This window comes from Stylophora pistillata, chromosome 11 (genome assembly GCF_964205215.1).
Source record: "Stylophora pistillata chromosome 11, jaStyPist1.2, whole genome shotgun sequence".
Taxonomy (NCBI): Eukaryota; Metazoa; Cnidaria; class Anthozoa; order Scleractinia; family Pocilloporidae; genus Stylophora; species Stylophora pistillata.
The window spans coordinates 21,326,041-21,351,867 of record NC_142529.1 but is presented as its reverse complement, the minus strand read 5'-3'; the positions used below and the strand labels follow the sequence as shown (position 1 = coordinate 21,351,867).

At 37.1% G+C, this 25,827-nt stretch overlaps 3 protein-coding genes and 1 long non-coding RNA gene across 7 annotated transcripts in view; 1 reads left to right on the top strand and 3 right to left on the bottom strand.

Annotated features, from left to right (window-relative positions):
* Window positions 1-3,269, bottom strand: part of LOC148720569 (uncharacterized) — an 11,594-nt gene extending 8,325 nt beyond the window's left edge. The window contains exons 1-4 of one of the 2 annotated variants that reach the window (XM_088739833.1): window positions 3,226-3,269; window positions 2,486-2,511; window positions 1,156-1,197; window positions 712-782 (exon numbers count right to left, since the gene is read on the bottom strand). In XM_088739833.1, the coding sequence (XP_088595959.1) occupies window positions 712-769 (58 nt within the window). In that variant the 5' untranslated portion in view covers window positions 770-782; window positions 1,156-1,197; window positions 2,486-2,511; window positions 3,226-3,269. Of the gene's footprint in view, window positions 1-711; window positions 783-1,155; window positions 2,453-2,485; window positions 2,512-3,225 lie in introns of those variants that run through there. The other variant, XM_088739832.1, reaches the window with a different exon arrangement.
* LOC148720568 (uncharacterized) overlaps window positions 1-6,551 on the bottom strand; it is a 102,552-nt gene extending 96,001 nt beyond the window's left edge. For both annotated transcript variants that reach the window (XM_088739822.1, XM_088739823.1), the window contains exons 1-4: window positions 6,324-6,551; window positions 5,522-5,828; window positions 4,697-4,759; window positions 3,939-4,083 (exon numbers count right to left, since the gene is read on the bottom strand). In XM_088739822.1, the coding sequence (XP_088595948.1) occupies window positions 3,939-4,083; window positions 4,697-4,759; window positions 5,522-5,828; window positions 6,324-6,372 (564 nt within the window). In that variant the 5' untranslated portion in view covers window positions 6,373-6,551. The remainder of the gene's footprint in view (window positions 1-3,938; window positions 4,084-4,696; window positions 4,760-5,521; window positions 5,829-6,323) is intronic.
* LOC148720557 (uncharacterized) overlaps window positions 1-25,827 on the top strand; it is a 486,858-nt gene that overhangs the window by 304,223 nt on the left and 156,808 nt on the right. The window lies entirely within an intron of this gene.
* LOC148720567 (DNA methyltransferase 1-associated protein 1-like) lies at window positions 9,376-25,194 on the bottom strand. Of its 2 annotated transcripts, none has more exons than XM_088739811.1 (18): window positions 24,948-25,194; window positions 22,419-22,514; window positions 21,211-21,402; window positions 20,629-20,667; window positions 20,179-20,249; window positions 19,149-19,206; window positions 18,857-18,916; window positions 17,762-17,875; window positions 16,887-17,020; window positions 15,559-15,628; window positions 14,572-14,637; window positions 12,463-12,535; window positions 11,783-11,834; window positions 11,270-11,341; window positions 10,663-10,706; window positions 10,471-10,505; window positions 10,047-10,115; window positions 9,376-9,563 (listed from the first exon to the last, which is right to left on the bottom strand). In XM_088739811.1, the coding sequence occupies exons 1-18, from the start codon at window positions 25,029-25,031 to the stop codon at window positions 9,498-9,500; spliced, it is 1,395 nt and encodes a 464-aa protein (XP_088595937.1). In that variant the 5' UTR covers window positions 25,032-25,194; the 3' UTR covers window positions 9,376-9,497. The 2 variants fall into 2 exon arrangements, with proteins under 2 accessions (XP_088595937.1, XP_088595936.1); XM_088739810.1 differs by having other exon boundaries at window positions 21,211-21,404; window positions 22,423-22,514; window positions 24,948-25,190.

The window sequence follows — 25,827 nt, the reverse complement described above, 5'->3', positions numbered from 1 at the left end:
CTTATTACTCAGGGTTTTTAACAATTTTTTCTAGATAAAAAAGATGCAAAAGAAGTCGCAAGGTTCGTTTTCCTAAGGGGGGTTTTAGCGTGTGCTCCCCTATACATACAAACATACATACATACATACATACATAGGTTAATTGACCACTCCCCATAGGGGCTTTTCAGGGCCAACACCCACCCATCCTACCCAGGGGAGGACATCCACCACACAGCAATCTCGTGCGAGGGAAATTAACGTCCTCTACCCCTAACCCTGCAGGAGACGGGACCTACAGTTTATTCATCCATATCCGAGAAGACTAGAATATCTATCTATTTCTTGATTATAGAATGGTAGCAAATCCTCCTCACTTATTTTAAGACCATGAGTATTAGTCCAGCCGGGGCTTAAACCCTTTACCTCCCGCACAACACAATCCTATCCCCCCCCCCCCCTAAAAAGAAAACAAGGTACCAAAAAGAGTGCTTGAAGGCTAGACAGACAAAATGAAAAGGTCTTGTGGCAGCAGAAGACCACCTGCAATCACCCATCATTGAAACCCCTGCTATTGCAGGGCACTTTGACTGTGTGTCATAAAACCAAATGTACAATGTTATTACAACAGCCAATAATCTCAATTCATTCAAAAATTGGCAGCATTCTTTTAAACCACTAGCAGTACAAGGTGGGGAAAAACTGCCAGGTTCTTCCTTTATCGACAGTTACCTTGTAACAGCCTTTCAAGATCTTCAATCTCTTTTCTAATAATATCAGCTCTCTGCATTCCCTCAAAAATGCTAAAAAAGCAAATGAAAAGAAGTTAAAAGTGAGACAATGAAAAAAAAGGAAAATTAACCTGTAAATTTGATCTAGCCATGAAATCTTCAGTGTATTCCAAAATGGATGCTACATACATTTATTTAATATCAACCCTGAACTACTATGAGTGATCAAGACAGATCTTCTCATTACCATATCAATACAATATCAAGCAGACAACTGATGAGAAGAAAGAAAATATCAATTAGGAAATAGCTAGTTGATCCAATAGTAAATTCTCAGAACTTACATCATAAGAATAGTATAACAGACAGTAAAGAGAGTTACTAAATGGATCTTGAGAGTGATGGGGTTAATGTGAAAAATCATGTTATTTACCCATGTACTTACTCATGTGAGGAGAAACTTGGCTCTGTTTTCACAATGTCACTTCTGAAAAAAAAAAAAATCTTATGTTACTTAAAAGGTCAAGAAAAAAACTGTTTCCAGACACTTGCCTCTGTTGAAAGGTTTACAAACTCCTTTAACTACTGGTATACCACAGAAAAACATCTATTCAATGTTTCTGATGGTCTCCACGGCCACAAACTATAGTTAAAAATCCTGCTTATAATCATTAATTTTCTCAGAAGCAAACATGTTTCAAATGTACCTGGCCTATGATTGGCTTTATTCAAAAGTGTGCTGGGGATTTAGACTGGCAAGCACAGATAAGTTTGCTCCCTCAAGGGTGTGTTGTTCACCTTCTTATAGAGAATTCAGGTGGGGAACACAGTGGCCTTTTAGCCAGTGCACTAAATTCTGGGTCAAGAGCTCCGTGTTTGAGACCTGGCTGGGCCATTGCGATGTGTTCTTAAGTAAAACACTTAATTTTCACAGTGTCTCTCTACCCAGGAGTGTTAATGGGTTTGGGTGAACTGTCAGGGATGGGTGATGAAATGCTATGGTTAACCTCGCAGTGGACTAATGAATAAAGGCTGGAAGTTTCTAAAGAAACTGTGGTGCTGCATCAGTGGGGGTAACAATACAATACAATACAATACAATACAATACTTTATTCAAGAGAAAGGAAAATAAAAATTGTAAAAGTATCTCTTGAAAGGGGATATTCTAGAGGTTAACCCTATATAAAAGATTCCCCGAATAAAAGATCAAAACATTATATACAGATAATTAAAAACTGTTTACCATCATCCCAATCAATATTCATGTAAATCTTTAGTCTGTTACGAAATAAAGTCAATGATCCTGCGTGTACAATATCTTTAGGCAAATTATTCCACATATTAACGATCCGTACAAAAAAAGAAAATTTGTAGCAATTTACGATAGCTATTTTTACGTAGAGCTTATAATCGTGATTGGCTCTAGTTCGATTACATTTAGTAAGTTCAAAAAAGTCCGAAAAATGAAGACTAACAAGGTAATTTGGTTATATCAACTAAGTTTAAATTGTAAATTGGCCACCGCAATGAGTTAAACGACCGACATCCTATCCAGGGGGAAGTACAGTCATACTTCTAGTTGCTTTATGCTTTGAAAACCTGGATAAGATCCAGCTGGAGGGGCCATTTGGCTCAAGTGCAAACTTTACCATAGAGCAGGTTAAAATCTATTTCATCAGTTGCGTGAAAAGAGCTTCACTTAAAAACTCTACTAAACCTGAATTATAATTGTCATTTGTTAAATTAATTCTACAAGACAAACAAAAACAGCAGACCAGTGCTTGTATCTTCTGTCCTCCTCCTGAGAAAAGAAATTCAACAAAATAATGAAAAACTAGTTTGCAACAACAGAGAGATTTAACATATTTCTCAGCACTTCCTCTAAATAACCCCTGAGACCAACTTGTTTTGTCAAGTTGAGACAACATTTTACCATTGAAGACTTGAGGTTCTAGCTAATAACCTGATTGCTACATGTACAAGTACAAGAGTGATACACAATAATGAATTGATAAGCTATATGTACGAGTAAACACAAGAGATGTACACGAAACTATTTCAACTTAATTATTGTGCAAATTCCAACTTCGTGGCATGTCATTAAGAGAGTTCTATGCACCAAGTATTTTAATCCTGTGGAGTATTTACAGTTTACTGTATATGACTACCAGCATCTAATTTCTCCTTACAATATCACCCCTGAATCACACATTAAGTTCACGAGAATATAGGAAATAATCTCCAACTAAAGAAGCTCTTGATTGTTAAACAAATTCTCCTTGTCAGCATCTCAGGAAATGTATAGAGAACACTATGGAGAATATGCATACTGATGTAAGGGTGAAGAGGGTTAATAAAAATGCTTTTCAAACATTGAAATAAATGTTGTGTGCAGCTCAGTGGTTGAGCATCTTACCAGTTGTCAAAAGACAAGGCATGTGATCAGAAGTTTAAAATAATAATCATTATTTTCTGTGTAACAAAGGTGCATGTCAAAAAACATTTTTCATCATACCTCAACAAATGACTGGAATCTTGGTTTTGAGGGCTTGTATTTCTATAAACAATGAAAAGAATTTAATAAAAGCACTGACAGGATATCTACAGCTACCAACACCTACATTACAAATGACTTACTCTTAACATTACTACGGTAAACCAAGTTGAATAACCTACATGTACAATTAAACACTGCTAATGGAATGAAAGACTAGTGATCAATCACAACTGACTTGTACTTAGTCAGTCTTAGAGCGGAAAAACATGACAGCAAAATTAAGCAATCAGTTTTCATGAACCCTGGTTTCTGAAATTCTAATCAGTGGTTCTCAAGAAATAGGCATATTTCCGAGAAAGCAATTTACCATTCAATCGCAATTTTATACTTACTAAATATGTGCTGCATTTAACTGGGTTCTTTCGGTAACAATGAAAAAGCTGAGAATTAATATTGCTGGGTTCTTTGCACCATTAACTTTTCTAACATGTCTTTGTAATAAAAAATTAAAGCCCTCAATACACTGCGCCAACTATGGAGAAAAATAGCACAGATAGTGCGGATACATGTTGAGTAAATAAAATGACCACTCTATTGACGGCATGTTTGTTTTTTTGTAATCCTTGTGTGCGCGCTGAATTGCATCAGCAAAAGTGCGTGTGAAAACTGTGTTTAGCCACCTTAAGCCACCATGTCTCCTACAACATCAACCCCCTACACATGTACCATACCTTAACTTGCGGTACTGGATTAAAGATCAACAGGTCATCAGGCTGCTGAGTAGGTGGTACAGCAGGTAGCTTATCCCACACACACTCCTCTGACTGCATGCATGGCAGGAATACAAAGCTGTGTTTGGGTGTAAGTTGTGTTGGCCTGTTGACAGAACAAGATCAGGCAGATAAGCACTCTTTTATATACACCTTTTCAAACTTTTTTAGTTTTTTGACAAAACACTCATATTTTTCTTTGCCATAAGTATTACACTTTAATTTATAGAGTACAGGGAGGGAGATAGTCAATTCACTTGATATGGAAAACTATTTTTGTTGTAGCTTACTGCCAAATCATTCAGTGAATTTTCCAATGAAAATGGTAAAAGAATTTACATTTGTAAAAAACATACCTCTGACCCTGGCCTAAACAAAAATCCTAACCAGTAAACAAGCCTCAGTTGTCAAATTATTGGTAGGTATATAAGGATTCCATACATGGTGGGATTCAAACTCATTTCCAAGGTAAGTTTAAAGTTTTTGAAACTAGCTTGACTTTTAATTTTCTTTGTTCAAGATTGTTTTTTATCTTCAAGATCTAAAACAATTAGGGGAAAATTTAATTCCATCTAAACTTTTGCAACAAGAAAAAAATTGGAGTCTCAATGAACACACTGTACATGGACATGTATCTTGGATTGACAACAAAGCTCAGAATGGGTGATCACAGGAAACCACATATTTTGAAGAGAAAACAAAACAATATGTGCACTCACCAGTTATTTGGCACATCTTCTGTCAGCCACTCTTGTAGAATTGTAATGTTCTTGGGCATACACCTGTACACATTATTTAAAGGACAAAACACTTACTGTCAGCAATAATTCTGCTCTTAACGCTTCGACTCCTTGGAGTAACTGGCATCTAATTTCCCCTCACAATATCTTCCCTGAATTACATTTACATTTTTACATTTAATACCGCAGACTTCTACGTGGATATATTCAGTCGCGCTTAACAGTATCGTAAGGTTGAGATTGGACGTCAGCATTTTTATCAGGCGCCTCTGGCAGCCGCTTCAGTCCATGTAGCGATCTCACCTTCCCACCCATCCCACCCCAGGGAGGACATCCACTACACAGTAATCTTGTGCATGGGAAATTTACATCTCCTACTCCCTACTCCTAACTGTGCAGGAGACGGGACCTACAGTTTTACGTCTTATCCAAGAGGACGAAGCAATGTGAGTGAAGCGTCTTGCTTAAGGACACAACGTCATGCCCCAGCCAGGACTTGAACCCAGGCCAACTGACCCAGAGTCCAGCGCACTGACCACTGGACTACACACACCTCACAATAATAAAGATTTAGTCACAGGAATAAAGGACATGATCACCAACTAAAGAGGGTCTGGATTGTCAAACAAATTCTCCTTGTCAACACCTTAGGAAATGTATAAAGAACAGCAATGTGAAGGGGTTGAGGAAATCTACAGTTTACAAGGTGTTAAGCTACATTTACTGCAAACTTAGAATTCTCTTAACAAGTGAAAATTTAATGGCCTACACTATTTCAATTTAAAACAATCTGTGTAACCTCACCTGTCTTTGTACACTGAGGGGACAGCATCAGAATCATGGCTCATTTCCTCTTTCATTTGAACTGTGCCACTGTCAGATTCTTTGTTCTCTAAGGGAGCTGGTCTGTTCAGTGCAGCATGTCCAGAAAATGGCCTCCATGGAAGGCGTGATCTCTGCCTTACATTTGTCTTCTCACCAACTCTCTCTGTAGTTATTTCAGCCTTGGCACTGAATGGACAAGGTTTTATTCCAGCCTGAGGTGGTGGCCCTCTGGAACTGGCAGTGAAAACACCATGCTGGGCTGCAGTGGGTGGTCTTTGGATGCTCACTTGCATTAAATTTAAATACAAAAACAACAGTAAAATCTCACATCAGTTTTTATCGATGTATAAGATATTCCATCCCTAAACCACAGTGTTTACCTTACAAGACCTCTTTAAAACAACGAAATGACTACAAAAACAACAAATATTGACAACACTATCAACAACATTTATATATATCTTTGCAATTAAAAAGGTACCACCAAGAAACAAATTGATCCACTCTGCTATACTGTTATCTTTACGTACATAAATCCTTTACGCCCTCACATCAGTGTGCATATTCTCCATTCTGTTTTTTAAACAGTCCGATGCATGGTACACGTAATATTAGCATCGGTGAATCTTGTTAGAAGTCTAGAGCTACTTTACTTGCTGATCATTTCCGTTATTCTCGTAAACCTTATTTTTTAATCAGCTTTGTTAGTTTAAGGAGAGATTTGCTGCTTGTCATTCTTAGGAATTCATGGGTTAACCAACTAAAGTCCGATTAAAATTACCTTTCGAGTTGTATAGACCTCTAGCGATCTCATAAGCTTCAGAATCCATACTTCAGTCGCTACATTGTAGCTTTGACTTCGTTACAACCAAATCATCCACATTACAGCGCTTGAACATTCTGTTCAAACCATCAACCCTCAGTTCTGATAACAATTATAATTTCACGTTACGCTGCAGACATCAAGCGTCCGCCATGTTGTATTTCAGGGACTTGAAAGACCCCGGGAATAAAGGCTTCACTTGATTGATGGTGTAAGCACCCTCCATGTGTATCGTTGAGGACGTTCAGGCTGATAATCGTCTTTTTATCCCACCCCCCTTAAAAAAATCAATGTCTCTAACCATTGATGCAAAGGATGCAGTTAGCTTGCACACAGGCTCTATTGGCACTGTACTGTGACACGATCGGTGAATCCCTCGCGTTGGGAGATCTGCGTAACTCACGCGTGCTGCTCAAGCCAGGATGCTAGCAAGAGCCCCTTTGCGTGCGAGGGATGCATGTTTGGAGAGAAATGGCGAAATGTCGAATGCAAAATGTCTTGAAATCAAAATATTTGCTAAAACCACCTCATGGGAAATTGAGTGGACCCATGGTTCTTGGGTTCTCATCTCTTCTAACTCTAGTAACGGTAAAACTCAAAACCGTCGACAAACTGAATTGTAACTTTACCAGCAGAAAGTTAATGGTAATTACTTCAAGAAGATGAAATATATCTATTCTAAAGCTGAGCATGATTTCTTTTGTCTTTTGTACTCAGAACTCCATGCGAGCACCCAAACTGGGAGGATACTTAATTTTTATCAACTGTGTTGACTGTAAATTGGCCACTGTATATAGTCTGTATATAGTTTGTACAACTGATTTTTTGAGAGTTAGCCCTTCGTCAGAGCGTTAGCTCTCAGTCGTCGTTAGCTCTTCGTCCTTCGCTCTGGAGAAGGTTTAACGGTCGAAACGTCAGCTTCTAAAACTCTTTACGGTGGCCAATTTACATTAACAGCTCGGTTGATGGAGAGCGGATGGAAACCTAGGAATTGATGTCTCCATTCGCCTATGTCGTTCTCTTTACAGAACAATGAACTTAAATGAATCGTAAAATGAGTCATTCGAAAGTTTACCATGAAAACGTATTGTTGGAAACAAACAGCTGTCTTGCCAGCGAGTTGTACAAGAGTGTTAACAATGTTTGCTATCTTTTCAGTTTTGCTGTCCCTTTCAGGGCCCTTCTGGAAAGTTCTAATTCTAGTCGTTTGTAAAGTCAGTTTTCCCTTTGAGTCAAATGTGTTTGTTAACTCACTTATTTGCTAGTGTCCGTAACTGTCCAAGTTCTCTTTTTATCTCTCCGTTCTGTATTCGGTTGTGTCAATGTTGAATCAAGTACGCGAGTCAGTAACTTATTACCATCTTTGTCACGTTTACGGATACGAACTCTAATCTTTTTTACTTATGTAACTCTTCCGTTTTTAGCACAAAGACACTAAGAAACTTTCAATGACTTTCTATTAAATTTGTTAGCGCGCTTTGTTTGATTTCTATTCCGTGACTAGCGAATATCCGCTCGAAGCTAGCTACACAAAGCACTGTTCATTTCTGTTTCCCCTACGTCAAAGTGTAAGATCTAAATTCGCGTAGTAACAACTTCATTTCCAAAGATTTTAATCGTACAAAGAATGCAATCTGAGGGAGAAATGTAAATGTCAACAACAACAACAAAAAGCAGCTTCTGAATAATGGAGATCATTATAAATTGATCTCCACGTTCCACTAAATGTAAAGACTGTGGTATTCTTTCGTGGTAACCAACACATACAGATCGTCCGACGGGCTGAATTTCCGCTGACTGAATTTTGACAATTAACAGAGAAGATGGGAAACAAAACGATCACAAATTATCTTCACGAAATTGAGTATAAGCTCCCTGATATGATCATAATCCGACAAACTGCGTTCTAAATCTTCCATTTATCTATGTATCCATATTTAGTAACTCCCTGGTACTAGCTGCCATAGTGTATACACCTTCCCTTCGATCGCCGTCTATCATGTTCCTCCACAACCTGGCTACATCAGACCTTCTGATTGGATTTGCAGTACAACCGCTCTATATCTCTTCAGTATGAGCGAGCTAACCAAAGCTAGTTTCCTGTTTCTCTATTTGTTACTTTCTATAGTTTCTTGCATAGGACTTCTCTAATCATTCGTCACCATCGGTTAGAAATTCGCACTCAACAAATTCCCGTAGGGAATTTTACCCGAGATCACCTACTGGGAACACATGGGACAAAAATCGAAGAGCGCCAAAAATACTCTTATGTATTTTATTGTGATAGTCGTCCGTTACATACCGCTTTTTGTTGCTATGAAAATTTTAACTCTCTACATAAGCCACTTGACAATTGCATGGAGCTTCACTGATACAATGGCATTTCTTAATTCGGCCATCAACCCATTTTTATACTGCTGGCGTGTCCGAGAGCTTCGGACGGCAGTCATTAAGATGGCGAAGAGGATTCTGTGTCGACAGACTGAGGAGAATTCATCAGTTTAATACAACAGATGGGGTTTCCTCAAAAGAAAAGCCTTAACACCTCTTAAGAAACTTAATTTGCACCATAATTTCACCACCAGCCGACTGCTAATAAAATAAACTGCAACATATCGCTTTGGTAGTTTCAAAATGTTTACATCAAACATCAGAAAGAATGGATGGGCATAGCTGGGTAGGTTAAAAACGGATTTAATTCGCTAAAATGTAGATTTGCATTTACAAGTTGAGCTTTGAGTTTTTGGGTTGGGAGAAGAAAATATACATTATGCTAAGGAAAACCTTAAGTGTTCTTACGTCCACAAAAGATTGGATCCCAATAAATTCATCGCGGGTGCCATCCTCCCGTAAAATTGCAGGGAAAAAGTTGTACAGTTGCGAACGACTATTAGAACAACTATAGTACTCTCACTGAACGTCTACCCAGTTTCTTAAAATTTATCTTGTGCATGGCAATAGAAATATCACTCGAGAAAGACTGCAGAGAAAAGATTTCACTCGAAAGGAGTTTGTTAACCTCTTTTTTATTATTTACAAACTGCATGCGTGATGCAAATCTAATATTCATGATATCCCCACGTGTATCCCGTATCTGACAAACACTGAAAGGTTCTCGCAATGTTTTTACTCCTAGAGTCTTTTGTTTTTCTTCAACGGATTTTGGTCCAAAAACGCCGCAGCCGTTCTTCTTTTCCTCTGTTTGGAGAAACAGAGATGCAACAAATTAAATTGAACTTACTAAAAATATCTTAATTCTGGTACGTGCAAGTTCGATGCAGCAACTGCAGTTTCTTCCTATTCCGACATCGAACAAGAACTACAAACGAGTACATTTTAAAACGGTCACCCGTCAAGTCGCCTGAAAGTCATCTTACTTGAGGTCATGTCGCCCGAAACCAGAGTCATGTCGCTCGACATTTTTAAGTCGTAACGCCCGAAACCCAAGTCATGTCGCCCTAATGAGGCGCGACCCGACCTAAACTCCCGCGCTTATTTTACTCCACCACGACTATCATGCAGTTTAATATTTCGCTCCGTTTTACTAATTGAACGTCTGAACCGGCTGCGAATCCATCGGTTCATCCACAATTCAAGCCAGAGAAAAAGATGAAACAGGGTGAAATTTGAGGCCCTGCTTGTTCGAAATTTCCCTCAACATGTTTCGTAATCCATACTCACAGCGTTGGGAGTTCCCGGTGAAGGGGTGACGGCATCTATCAGAGGTGTGGAGGAAGCAGCTGCAATTTGCTGAAAAAAAGGGAAAAAAGTATTATATGATTGAAACGATACTCTGATAAGACAGTAAGAAGATGCTAAAATATTAAAAGGTTAAATAATAGTGGAATAATATATCCCTTATTAGATGGTTTAACATTTAATACAGGGGGACATTTTTCTCATTCCTCGTATTTATCCTTACCCTAACGGCGCTCGGACAAATACAACGCAACTCATAAGATATCTGCACGTATCATACTTTACATCATCGAATAAGGTCGATGTGATAAACTGGAAATAAAAGCATATTTTGTGCTGATGGTTGAAGAATATTTCACATGTTTGTCACAGAAAAGTAAACGAGATCTCGGAAAGGAATACCAACCACTTTGGGAACAGCAGTGACGGCTTCCACAGGAACTAACAAAAATAAAAATTCACAATAAAAACCGTGTTACATACAAGAAACGATCTCTTTTAAAAACAATGCAGGATAAAACAATAGATGACAGCAATAGCAACATTATAATCAAGAATAAGTGCAGAACAACTGCATGTAGGACAATTTCCTAAATACCGTTTATGGTAGATATGTCTTTTCCCAATGCTTCCAGGCGATGTCTATCATAAAAGAATAGGCAGTTAAAATGACATGTTCTGACAACATAAAAAAGAAAGTGTGAAAGGGTTTCTTCTACACAGTTTCCATTCATGAAATTAAATTTGAAATGAGCTTAAGTAAGACCAGTACGAGTGGTTTACACCGTGTACGAGAAGTCATTACACATTTTTCTTCAACTGAGATGTACACTGTACAGGTATTTAATCCACTGAATCTAAAGTCGATCACTTAATTATAGCTAGATAGAGTTTCACCTAGGGAAAGCAATCCCGCTCTGTTTCAAAAGTGTTTTGCGGATATAAATGTTTACTTCAATGAGGACGATTCGTGTAGAAATGTTCATTTAACAAGCTCAGTATGGTTAAAGGGGTACTGGTTTCTAAAGAAACTATGGTGCTGCGTCAATGGCGGTATTACAAGAACATATGGCATTAATAACTGTGTTGATGACGTCAGTTGGTCGTTGTGAAGAGTCGGTAAAGCTGACGTTTCGAGCGTCAGTCCTTCGTCATTCGCTCTGACGAAGGCTATGGCTCCAAACGTCATTAGAGTTAACACTTACTTCAAAGATTGGATTTCAAATTCACAGTTCCCAGCTGCTTGCTTCAAATCATACAGCAGAATCATCTCATTCCTGTTCAGATAAAACTCAATAAATACTAATGATCATAAATCATAATAAAACAATGTACAGTTTATCATAAGAATCAGGGCTCGACACTAACTTTTTAACTTACTAGCCAAGTGGCTAGTGACAAATTAGATGCTACAACAATTTCAGTTTGTTTACTAGCCAAACTGGCCAGTGGAAATTGAAAACCACTATCCAAAACTAAATTTCTACGAGTCTGTGGCTATTTGGCTACCGCTTATGTCGAGCACTGAGAATCACAAGTCTTTCATCGCTAAAAATTGACTGCACTGCAATTAATATCAGTCCAAGGGGGCCATCTTTAGAAAGTCCTGTAAGGCGGCTTTTTGAAGATCAGGATAAATTTCAGAATATCAGCAAAGTAAATGACTCCAAATGTTAATTGTAGCAAAAAGATAATAGAACTTCGTGTTCGCGGTTTACCTCAGTTCATTAAATTGGTGGCTGATGTGTTCAGTTGGCATCGGCATAAGATCTGACAAAGAATAAAATTCCAATTAAATTTGTGAAACGTTAGTAACGCTGCTTAAGCTGCCCAACCAGAACAAGAAACAATAACTAAAGACAATTTGTTTCAAATTGAATATCACCCATCTTTCTAAATAATTTGGCGACTGATGGCTAATCTGATAAAGAATAAAATTCATAATAAATTGGAGAAACATCAGTAATGCTTCTGAATCTACCCAACCAGAACAAGAAACAATAAAACAATTTGTTTCAAATTGAGTATCACCCATTGTTCTAAATACATAATTTGGCAATTGATGGCTGATCTAGGATTTCGTTTTTAAAATCTTTGCAGTTTGTAGCTCATTAGCTTGGCCAAGGCGGCAAATAAACTCGAATGAACGCAGTTGAACTATGTAATTGGAGAAATCCCCCCAATCCCCCCAATCCCCCCCCCATAAAAAAAGGAACATCAGTTTTCACATGATCGTTGTTTCCTTTTCAAATTAAATAATAGCAAAAAGATACATTTGCCCCTAAATAATGAGAAAAATGATTAAAATCAAATTTTACGAATCACTGCATATGATAACTTCAGCAGTGGAGAACATAAATTGTAAACAATAACAAATCAGTATTTTTGTTTCACCCACCAACTCCCAACTCTTCCAGGAGTTGTTCAACTGCCTTAGCTTTCTTCATTCCAACTGATCCTGGCATCTTCATCTAGCGAGCATTGTCAAGAAATAATAAAGTGACAGAACTTAAAATATATCAAGGGAGTAAATTTCTAATGAAGCTCTGATGCTACATCAGAGGGGGGGGGGGGGTAGGGGGATATATTGGAATAATTTGACTGAGTTGATAAATGTCAATTGGCCACAGTGAAGAGTCTTTCAGGCTGAAGTTTTGTGCATTAGTCCTCCTTCAAATAGAATGATGAACGGCCAACACTAGAAACATTCGGCCTTAGATATTTTCTACTGTTGCCAATTCAATTTAACAAATAATTCGATTAAACTAAATTATATCTCGTTAAAATTTATCAGTTGAGCATTGTTAACATCAAAATACTTTTAGTGATCAAAAGAGAAGGCAAACCACTGCAGTCACATATATTTCAATGTGCTGCATCTGCTTCACCCCTTTACACTCTAATATCAGTATGTATATTCTCTACACTATAATGGAATAATTAGACGAGTTGATAATGTCAATTGGCCACGGTGAAGAGTCTTTCAGGCGGAAGTTTTGTGCATTAGTCCTCCGTGAAATAGAATGATGAATGGCCAACACTAGAAACATTCAGCATTAGATATTTTCTACTGTTGCCAATTCAATTTATCAAATCATTTGATAAAACCAAATTATATGACTGGTTACAATTTATCAGTTGAGCATTGTTAACATCAAAATACTTTTAGTGAGCAGAAGAGAAGGCAGACCACTGCAGTCACATAAACCTCAACGTGTTGCAGCAGCTTTATCCCTTTACACTCTAACATTACAATATATATTCTCCATACTGTTCTCTATAAATTTCCCTTAGTTAGTAGCTGACAAGAAGAATTATTTTGTTAAACCCTTTAAAGGACCACTCTGATTAAACCGCCCTATAATTTGAGAACCCAAAAAATTCAGTTATTTGATTATAATATGAATTTTTAGTGATTAATAAAGCCTTTTCAATAATAATTTTAGCTGAAAGTCAATTCTAGGGCGAGAAATTATGATTTGAAAACCGTTCCACCATTAATTTTTGTAATCACTTCGCAGGCTCAAGAAGACTGGCGCGAGTTTAGAGATTACTCATTTGACACGCCGTGCTCGTGGACAATTTTCAAAAACAGTATTTTCATCATATATATTGCTTTTTATAACACTAAGACTAAGACTATTTCACTAAATTTCACGAGGTTTCTGTATAAATATAAAAGTGTGTTGAGTAATCTACGTCACAACGGGAGGGACTGTTACGTAGATTACTCATTTTATGTGCCGTGATCGTGGCTAATTTTCAAAACCAGTATTTTGATCATATATATTGCTTTTTATAACACTAAGACCAAGACTATTTCATTAAATTTCACTAGGTTTCTGAATAAATTTAAAAGTGTGTTGAGTAATCTACGTCACAAATTGGGAGTAATCTACGTCACAAGATAAGTTGGCCGTGATTATGAAAATTAATGGCGGAACGGTTTTCAAATCGTAATTTCTTGCCCTAGAATTGACTTTCAACTAAAATTATTATTGAAAAGGCCTTATTAATCACTAAAAATTCATATTATAATCAAATAACTGAATTTTTCGCGTTTTCAAATTATAGGGCGGTTTCATCAGAGTGCTCCTTTAATTCCCAAGATATGATTGTTAATTCTACCCTCTCCCTGCTGTAAATTTCCTTATAACTTAGTTACAAGAATATGGTGTTACTGTATGAGAAGATAACAACTTCTACCTGATACATGTTAATTTGAGTATTCTTATTACCTGTCTACTGGATAATGGATATGTCAGGGAGAAGTTACATCCTAATCACTTCTAGTAGTTAAAGGATTGTGAATTCTATAGTTTCTAATTAGTTGGTGATCATTTCCTTCATTCCCCTAACCTTAATGTGTGATTCAGGGGTTACATTGTAAGGAGAAATTAGATGCTAATCACTCTTAGGGGGTTAATGGGTTAAACTTTTCAAATGTACTTAAGGCTATTACTCCCCTTTTAACTCAGTTGACTGATGATAGATTTGTCAATCTTACCCTTGTACTGCGCAGATACACACCAGCTCCTTTACTCTCTGGAAACTTGACTCCTGATGGTTCAGCCTAGGAAAATTAACAAATGGTACGTGTGGAATACAGTAAAACCTCAATTATCTAGACTCGTAGGGACTGGGCCTAACAGTCTCGACAATCAAGGGTCTGGTAATTGAAAATATGAATCAATATAAACACTCTTAGATCGAGTTCTGGATAATCAAAGTTAGACTGTAACTGGCTTTTAACAGGTTTTTACTGCAATTGGGCCCCAGGGCTCAAAATTAAAAAAAAAATTCTAGATTGCAATTTGTGAGTAATTCCTAAAATTTAGTCCTAGGTTCGAAAATTTTAGTCAGAAAAGTACCGGAAGCAGAAATTAGAAACGAAGATTTCCTAAAAATTTCATGAGCGTTGCATGACGTAGTTTCTGAAAAAGTGTGCCTGCGATACATTTCTCAGCAAGAAATCAATGATAAGTCACGCAAAATTTAACTTAAATTTTACAGGATTTTTCAGATAAAACTACAGCAACCAGTAACAAGTAAGACACAAGGCTGTTAAATATAATTTATTTATAAGCTAGGCTGTAAAACAGTCACAAAATCGCTACCAATGGAGAAATTTAAGTCGCATAAGCAAAATCTCTATTTGCAAATGTGCCCAATACAAGCACAATTTCAAGCCCCGACTCCCTCTGCTATGCCAAAGTCAAGGGAAGCTCTGAATTGAGCTACCTTACAACAGCTGTATGTCCAGAAATGTGCACTAAATATTGAGAGCACTCTTAAATGATCACCAAAACAAAAACAAATTACACATAAACAAAATAGAAAAATACTCACCAAAGAATAAAGAACCAAGAGAGAAAGAGGATGGGTTTCAATGGCCAAGAAGTAAATTGAAAAATTCCACATACATATGGTACATTTTACAGGAACACACTGCAAAAACAGTCCACTGTTTAAATCCTTTTATTTATATGTTTACCTTGACTGGTTTGTCTCCTTGTTCCCCCTTCTTCTTAGTTTGCTTCTTTTTAACTTGTTTCTTGTGTCTTCTGTTAATTAACAGAATAACAAGAAGTTAAATTAATCACATTATACCTTGAAAATCTGCACATTGCCAACTACAGTGGAACCCCTCTAAACTGGACCCTCATCAAACTGGAATCCTCTCTAAACCGGACCTTTTTTTCGGCCCCAAAATCTCTGTCATACATTTTCTCTATTTTTAACCTCACTAAACCGGAACGCTTCACTTCCGGAAACCAGACACTATTTTTAGTCCGTAATCACATATTACTGACAAAGAATAATTTATGACCTTGTTAAACTGGATGTGAAAGTTTGAGGCTGCTGACAAAATCACACACATTTTAAAATGTGATTAAAATTAAAATCGTAATCATGCAGCTGTGAAATCCAAATCAGAAGTGAGAAACGCGCATCAGCTAATTATTTATTGTTCTACCAGTACTGAATCTAAAGTCAACAATCATGCCGCTGTTGTTGGGTTGAATGAAAGACAACAATAGGGGTCAGGTTAAGAAACTGTCATGTTGCAGGTGAAATCACTTGCGAAAACAAACCAAGGAGCAAACATCATTATGTTTGAGAGACCAGCAAAACGCCAAAGAATCAAGTTATCTTTTGAGGAGAGAATTGAGTTGATCAAATGCGAGGAATCAGTTCCTAAACCAACACTGAAGGCTCTAAGTGGTAAATTTGGGATTGGTAAATCAACTGTAGGTGATAATTTGAAGAAAAAAGTCTACAAATGAATTAAAAGCCATGATCATATTACCCTGTGTGTAACACTGAATTTTTTTGTAGATTAAATAAAATGACCTTGAAAAGCTTCCTTGTAATCTATGTTGTTAGTTCCTTTACTGATATGCTACAATATTGCTCGTGTACCATGTACTGTTACTTACAGTCAGACAGTACATTATGTTGCCTAAAATTGCCTTATTGGTAAAACCTCAGTACACCGGACACCTGTCTAAACCGGACATTTCCTCCAGTCCCAAGGGCGTCCGGTTTTGACGGGTTCCACTGTATTTCATGCCAGCCTAAGTGAAAGAGAGGTTCTACCATATGTTTAGCGACATAATTATTGATCAATCTTTAGAAGTTTCATTTTCTAGCGAAAAGAATGTTCTCATTGCTAAGTGAGAAAACAAAAGTTGTCCAAGGGAAAAGAACAAAAATACTCCAAAAGTACAATGTAGGTTCAGCCACCTTCCAAATGATGAGGAACAGCAGGGAAATAGTATGTTTTGCAAAGCAAAAGTACAAGCAATAGTGAGCACTTACTTCAATCTGTACGAGTCTGCTTGATTCTCAGCAGCTGTGATGAGTTTCTGTAAATCCTGCTGTTTCTTTTCCCTCTCTTTCTTGCGCATTTCAATTTTTCTTAATTCTGCAACAAGCATTTCTTCCTCTTGCACCTAAAAAGATTAAATTCAGGAGACAATTATACCACATGTCTTCAGTAGCCCTTAACACCCTTACTCAGGATGCATATTCTCCATACTGTTTTCTATACATTTCCTTAGGTGACAAAGACAATTTTATCACGAAACCCATGTGTCTCTACTAAAACAGGACCAAAGCTCTGCGTGATGTTGCGCTAGTTTGCTAACGAGATGGACGGGAGATAAGAATAATACCAGCCCTGTTAATGTGGGATAAATTATTGACTGCAAAAGTGACACTTTTATTTCACCCAACATCAAGAACATTGATATAATAAACATCACGCAATCTCTTAAGCAAAGGTGGGGTTAAATATCGGCAAAGAGCCAAATATATATATAAAGGCAACGTATTAGCTTGAAGAGAAGGCCGGAGCATGGGGAGGGGGCGGGAAAATTCTTCTACAGTACCGAAAATCTGTGTTCGGATCTTAACAAGATGGCTTCTTTATCTGGTGATCATTTCCTTTATTCTTGTGACCTCAATATGTCATTCAGGGGTGATATTGTAAGGAGAATTTGGATTCTAGTCAATCTAGGGTGTCAAAGGAATAACACTTCTCAGTTCTATGATTAAAAGAAACACATGTGCTTGTATGCCATCCTGTTTTCATCCGATTTCAACTGCTTTGGTTTTAAAGTTGTTAGGCGAAGCTCAGTAATTCCTGAGTGTACCAAAGTTTATAAAAATTATGGCAAAGACACGTACAATACCTGTTCTTGTGTGCGGTTAAACAACTTCAAAAGCTGTTTCTTTCTCTCTGTTTCATGCTGGCTGTCATAAGGTGCTGGCAAGTTCTGTGGCTCTTGTCCTGAAGGAGCTCTGGCCTGTGGAAAACAAGTGAGCTCACATTTCTCCTCTTTTCTACCATTGTGAAAACACAAAAAAAAGGAGTTTCTTTGTACCATGAACAAGCTCCATCGTATTCTTTTGATAAGTGTTGTCCAATGTCATTACTTAATTCAATGCAATTTCAATTTATACTCACCCTTTACAACCTTACATCTAACAAAAGTATTCACAAGGCTTGACACTAACTTTTCAACTTACTTCTGAGCCTAGTGGCTAGTGACAACTTAGATGTACGTTACAACAACTTCAGTTTATTTACTAGCCAAACTGGCTGGTGAAAATCAAAAACCACTCGCCAAAACTGAATTTCTACTAGTCTGTGGCTAGTTGGCTACTATTAGTGTCAAGCCCTGATTCATATTCCCCACAACGATTTCTCTACATTTCCATCAAGAGCTTCTTAAATTACATGTAGGGATCATTTTGTGAGAAACAACCTTAAAACTTATTTCAAAGATGACACTCAAAGGAGAAATAAGAAACCAGTCATTCTTAGGAGTAAAATGTTTAAGAGGGTTTTTGTCAGTTTCAGAAGAAAACCTTTGGAAGTCACTCATTTGACATTTGCAGTAATCTATCAAAGGCAGGCTTAAATGCCTTTGATAGATTAGGGAGTTCTTAGACATGATATAACAATCGCTATAATCACTTTAACACTTTAACACTTGAGACTGACTACAATCCAAATTCTCCTCACAATATCACCCATGAATCACACGTTAAGGTCACAAAATAAAGAAAATAATAGGAAATGTATAGAGTACAGTATGGAGAATATGCATACTGATGTTAGGGTGCTAAGGGTTAATCACAAGTTGACCAGTGTAGACCTATGTGTCAACCTTGTAAACCTAATGAAGACTACCGTGAAGTGGAGAGAAGGTGCATTGTAGAATGTTACTGACAAAACAGAAGCTAAGCATACAACCTTTATTACAGGCAGCTATTGAACATACCTTGAGTAACTTTGTAACACAGCTGTAATAGCGATCCTTTAACTCTTCAATGGTTCGTGCCTGCAACAACACAGATAATTCATTAACTCAGAGTAGTGCTCATATAAGGTGTTCACTAATTATCATTTACATTATTCATGAGGTGAGAAACCAAAAGACAAAAAAAAAAAAAAATTTATGTACTTTTTAAAAATAAATAAATAAAAACCCAACTGCACAGGATACTTGTGAACCTGTGAGCCGTGATTGACAAGAAGCATTCATTAAATATTATGGGATATCTTCTGATTACCTGATACTTTTCTCTGTCAAACCTGTCATGAATTGTTATAAATTGCAGATCAAACCGCCTGCAAAAAAAAATCATAAGCATTAAATTAAATAAATATGGTATGTACTATTTCGTAAAACAGGCTCTGTGTTGTTGTGCTCCATTCAGTAACAGATCACAGATGATGTCATAACGTTGAAATGTGATAAAAACAAAAACAGTGGCAGACAAGGAGCAGGTGTGTGTGTCATGGACTGATTATCTTACTTTAGTATAATTTCAGAGCTGAGCAAAGAGTTTCCAGCAATCTGATTGGTCGAGCGGTTCCTTATATGACACTATATAAACCGCTCCATGCAGTTTATATAAAAATGTAAATAAAATGTTAATAAATGTAACTAAAATGTTATGATTTTAGACATTTCTCTGTTGTTGACAGCTCTGAAATTATACTAAAACAATTATTTGCCTCAGGTTCGGTAAATATTGTCGTATAATCCCCTTGACTTTGTCTCAGGGATTATGCGACGATATTCACCTCGCCTTCGGTGAATAATTGTTAAATATTCTGACATCTTTTGTGATCTACATGATTGTATTACTGACAGTAACTGTTACAAACACACAACAAACTGAAATATCTCTTTGATTTACATGTTAAAAAAGCAAAATGCAAAAATTTATACGGCAAAAAAAAAAAAGCAAAATTTTATGGTGATATCATTAACATGCCTACCCTCCAACTTATACAGTATCACAGGTGACAACCAATAAAATAAAAAACGTAATAATCCTTATTGTAGTCAATGTAATTAATTACAGTTCTGTCAGGAGCAACTGAAGCAATGTGCCGTACAGGTAACCCATCCCAGATTGGCCAGACCCTACCAAAAATAGTTTAATTGGAAAAAACAGTGGGAACCTAAAGTTGTATATTTAGAGTTACTGTACAGTAGCAAAACTCATCCATGAGGTTAAACATGAAGCACTGTCTGAGGTTTGTATTACCCTAAAACTCAATTCTGGAGGTGGGTTCAAATCCCTCATTTACCTGCACAGGTCAAACAGGTGATCAGTTTCATCCCGCGTCCACGTAGAAGGAGGACCATCATGAAGGTACAACTGTACAAATAAAGAAATCAAACAATAGTAATCTACACATTAATCTTTTACATACAGCTGTAATCACAGCTTGCTTACAAATTTTCAGTGGAATGTTGTAAATTGCCACAATGACTAAATGCAAGGCCTTAAATCATGTTTTGTGCCTGGTCTTAAAAAGACACAAGGCTTTCATTTACTGTAATAATCATTATCCATATTGTATTTTTATAAGATGCAAGCTCTCCCCTGACTCCTAGAGCCGCATTAATGTCATAAAATTTTCATTTTGAACTCCACACACCATAACATGTTTCACAATATCCACTGAGTAAAAAGGAGATGGTTCCCTTCAAACCAATTTTGACTTCTTCTCGTTCAAAATTTTGACAGATCTTACCTGGTACTCTTCATCTGCATAGCTTGGAACATTCACCTTCTGCACATTTTGACAAATACAAAAATTAAATATTAATTTTAGAGGAAAAGATATCCTCTATAAATAACTAGTCTTGTATCTGACATTACTCATATACAGTATGTACAATGTGAATATCGATGGGTAATAATCAATGTACATATCTTCAATGGAAAGCTATAAAAATTCGAGTACAGGTATAAATAATTTAGAATGTTAGTAACAAACAGAAAAAAATCCTTTTGACCACATACATATCTCTTTATCATACATATACAGAGCTCAACATTAACTTTTCAACTTATTAGCCAAGTGGCTAGCGACAACTTAGATGTTGAGACAATTTCAGTTTATTTACTAGCCAAACTGGCTTGTGCAAATCAAAACCCACCAGCCAAAACTGAACTTCTGTGGCTAGTTGGCTACCATTAGTGTCAAGCTCTGCATATACGATCTCGTCTGAACAAAAATTGTAAGAAAAAAAACACATATTCAGAAAGTGCACTAGTCTTGCAAACTTAATTCCTGCCTGATCAGAGACAATTCAGACAGGAAAAACTTTACCTTATTAAACCTGGCAAATGGATACTCTTTTCCCTCATCTGCTACCCTCCTCCAGTGGTAAAGCACTGCTCCGTCTGTGCGAGCAGGGTTGGTGAAAGGCATCCACTTCCATGGCCTCACGTGCCTGCGTCCTAACTTGGCTTTCATCTGTTTATAGCCATGAGATGTGTCTGATGAAGCCAGTGGTGGAGTCTCTGAATGATTACAAATCAAAGTATAGGATTAGCAACAGAACAGACAAACAGTTGAATGCCAATTGGGGAAAAAGGAGAACATGGCCAACACCTGCACATTACAAGTTTATATGTGTGTCACATCCCTGTTGAAAATGTGATCACATAATTATTGCACATGTACACACACAACAATTTCACACATCAAAACTTCTTGTTTGATAACTAGGTGACCATTACACTGAAATCTGAACTAAGTTTCCACTTGAAAAAGTCCAGTGACAAACCTTAAATGCCAAATTTACCACTACCTTAAAGATCATGAACAGCATTCAAGAGAGCTGTTGTATTTTGAAAGATTCCCCACCCCTGCAAACAGACATTCCCAACCATTTAACTGCTTTTAAACTTTAAAATCCTCTTCACTGTCATGGACTAAATTGTAATTCAATATAATTTGGATATATCAACAAAGTTGAAATGGTAAATTGGCCACTGTAATGATTGCAAAAGCTAAATTGTAATTCTATTAGAAACTACTTTGCATTGCTTTTTGGAATTGCTTGAAGCAAGCCATGACCAGAAAAAAGACAACTTTTGCTAATTTTTACATATCATTAGCAGTAGCCAACAAGCTTTATGTTTGCATAATTTATCAGAACAATTATCTTCATGAGGTGTTGTTTCCAAAAGATGATGTAAGAGCTTGTTTGGTTTTGCACACATGAACAGAAGTAAGAGTGTTGAATAGTCTAGATTAAGTAACAAAAACTGTTTTATTCCACCTACCATAAAATGACTGTAAATAATCTGACTTACAAATTGTACCTAGTAAGTAACACTTGAAAACCGAGTTAGAGCAGGGAAGGTTACATTTTAATGAAAAGTAAACAAAAGGTTAAAAAATATGGCAAGGTTTAAGAATAATAATTATGGCAATTTCTAATTACTGTGCATTTCAGAGGGATGTCCTCCAATGCCTTTCTAATTCCTAAGCTAGGAGTCAACACTGTGCTTCACTAAGAAATTTTCAACTGACCTGCTGTCACTGTATAGCAAGGCATAAAGTTCACGATGCATTCCCTCAGGACGTTTGAGACTTTGTTCCCCAATTCTTCTGAGTTTTCTTGGCTACATCATCCAGAAAATACAAAGAAGAAAACACCACACTAATCTTAAAATATTAAACATTCAGTCAATAAGTACAAAATATCAGACATGGTTTAATGCTACTCTGTTTAAAGATTTTATGAAATTCAATGTAACCAAGAAGTTGCAATTCATTAAATCTTTAACTAGAGTAGCATCAAACTAAGTCTGATTGTCCACCTGGTTACTTTGTGAACTTTGAGTACAAATTATGTGAAAATTTAAAGTCACCGTAACAAATCTGTTATGAGATGTTTTAATCTCAAAATTGTCCAAAATTCACCAAATCAGCCTCCAGTTGCACCCTCAGGTATCACATAAAAGAGATTATCATCGTCATTGACAGAAACTAAAATTATAACAACTTTTGACTCAGCAATCTTTTGTTTTTTGTTGAAACAAGACATGAACAAATTGAACTAAAAAAACATGTCTGTAATTTCTACTTCAACATTTTCTTATCTTTTGAACATTTATTCTACTTTTACCTAGTTCTTTTCAGTGTAGACACCTATTCCCAAAAAGAGAGAACTTAGGAATCCCAGACACCATTTTTCAGTTCAATAAATGTATGTGGAGATCACATTGTAAGGAAAACAAAAGATGATGATTAAAAGCTGTGTTTCAAAAACTTATCTTATTAAATGTCTTAGTCTCCCTTGCAGCAGCCCTTTCCGGCGTCGTCACGCGAGCAAAAACTCCCCCACCAATGGCTGCTCACATTCAAACAACATTCCTTTCCCATTGTAATGTGTTATCCAATCAAAATAAAAATATTGTCTGACAAACAACCAATGAACACGCGATATTTTTATTCCCGCGAATTCACAGGAAGTGCATTAGCGTTAGTTTCTAAAGATGGAATGCGATGTCATCGAAACTCCGAAGAAAATATCAGATAATGATCGCTGTTTTGTTTGCCCAAATCCTGTGGGCAAATTTATAAAAACATCTCTTCTCTCTTCGATAATTACTGTTATGGCTTCTCTCTGATGTGAATTGAAGCTCTCAATACCAAAAGTATCTCGCACTGAGTTGAAAACATCTTCATTTTGTCAGTTTCAATGCTCAGATAATACGAAGTCTGTGATTGGTTTGATTATTGAGGCGCGAACGCTTTCCACAATACGGTAAGTAAATGCTGATTGGCCAATTTCCGGAAAGGAATGCTGTTCGAATGTGAGCAGCCATTGGTGGGAGAGTTATTGCTTGTGTGACAACACCGGAAAGGGCTGCAAAGGAGACTATAAATGTCTGGGCATGAAAGAATAGGCTCCCATTCAGTTAACCTATTGACATCCAGTGCGCCCGTATGCGCCCATGTGGACCCACACCCTTTCTACGCCTTGTGACGTCATCACTTTTAACCCTGGAGCACGACTTTGAGCACGTACTTGAACAGGTTGAAAATATCTTACCAATGATACCAGAATGAGCGCAATTGAGTGAAGGAGATTGGAGAAATATAGCCAGAAAACCATGTAACTTTGACCTGAAAATCTGCACGAAAATCTTGTTCCATTACCCACCTACCTTTCTGAGCATGTGCTTTGAAAATAATGAGTGGTTTCCTAAAAAATCTCTACACCAAAATAAAGCCTACTAAATTTCCAGCAGGTGAAGAGAAACTTCAGGCAAGGAGAGGGGAAAAAAGGGCAGGAGAAAGAGAGAAAAGTAAAAGCCGTAAGTGGGGCATTACTTTTCAACCCAAAAACTATCTCAAAATTTTACTTTCTGCGCGTGCCCGAGATTTGCAGGCTGCCATTTTGCATTTGGATCGATAGGCCATCAAGTCTACGAGCTGTCAAGGGGTTTTTGGTAAGTTTGAGCTTTTAAAACCACAACAGTAACCTGAAATCTGCTCAACTAGCTTCAAAACACAGTTTTCCACAAAAGCTGCGGCCATTAATGGGTTAAATGGTCAAAATTAAAAGAGTAAATTGCATTTACAAAACCAGTGTTAATTAAGCTAAAATAAAATGTAAAAGTATACTTTATAAAGATAGCACAAATACTTTGCATGTTGTTTCAGTTTGAATAAAAACAATAACTTTCTTTTTCTGTGATACCTCCAACATCAGTACTTTGGCTTTGGCTTTACGATAATGAACATCGTACATGATCCTTCCCCCCCCGCTCGGGGTGTCAAGAGCAAGAATTCGGGACAATCTGTGTGAAACCTCAATTCCCTTCTTTCAGGGCGCTAAATACCGCACATCAATAAAAACAAGCGTTTCTTAGTTCCCAGCTCGATAAGCATTGCTCTTCAAGTCTATTGCTAACTTGAATAACGATCTCACAAATGACTTTACAGTTTGCTAAATCACATACGGTGTGAATGCAAACATGACCTGTATCATCAATATATTAAAGCAAGAAATCCCGTTTAAATATCAAAATAAAATACAAATTTACCTTGTTTCCCCCAACCATAGCTTCTTTGGTAGGCACGGAAGCAAGCCCTTGATCCAACTCTAAAATATCTCGAATATCACTCATATTTTCGATTCAAAGATGAACTTACTCACAAGGGGTACACCATACATAAGTTAAGAAGTCACAAAAAGAATTCTAAGCTTTCTTCGACACTAACAACTTAGTTTTTGACAACTCAGTTTTCAACACCTGTAGGCCGCCATTATGTGTTCATTCAACTAGTTACCATATTCTCTCGACCAGTGTTAGAAGATTCTCCCCAGTTCACAGCGTGACTTTGCAACCTCTGAAAAGTGAAAACCCTCGTGGGAGAAGTTAAATTTATTAGTCCCCGAGACGAAGTCGAACGGATTATTCAACATTATTACACGACTCAGGCAGTCAGAGGGCCAATAACTAAAATCAACCAATCAAAATGCTCTATTGCGGGTCAATATTCTCTCAGTACTGGACCGGGCACTGTCCCGAATGGTCCCGAATGATACCGTGCTTGTGTCCCTTTGAACTTCAGTCGTATAATAAATCTCTTATTAACCAAGCTTCCTCGGGACCGTACCGGGAGAATGTCGGTCTTTTTTGTACGGACCGAGCGCAGCTCGGTCCGTACTGTCAAGACGTCGGACCGATATTCTCCCAGTACAGCCCTCGCGCTTGGTTACTAAGATATATATATTCAATTAGCCTGAGGTGAAAACTTGTTTAATCATAATTGCTCCGGTGCTTTCAAATGCCATTGTAAATTCATTACTCGAATAGAGACGAGCCGCCAATTTCTGCTTGAATTTAACAGGTTTATTTAATCCAATCACTAAAAACGTCATGTCTTTCTTTTCATAAAAAGTGTTACCCCAAACTTAAA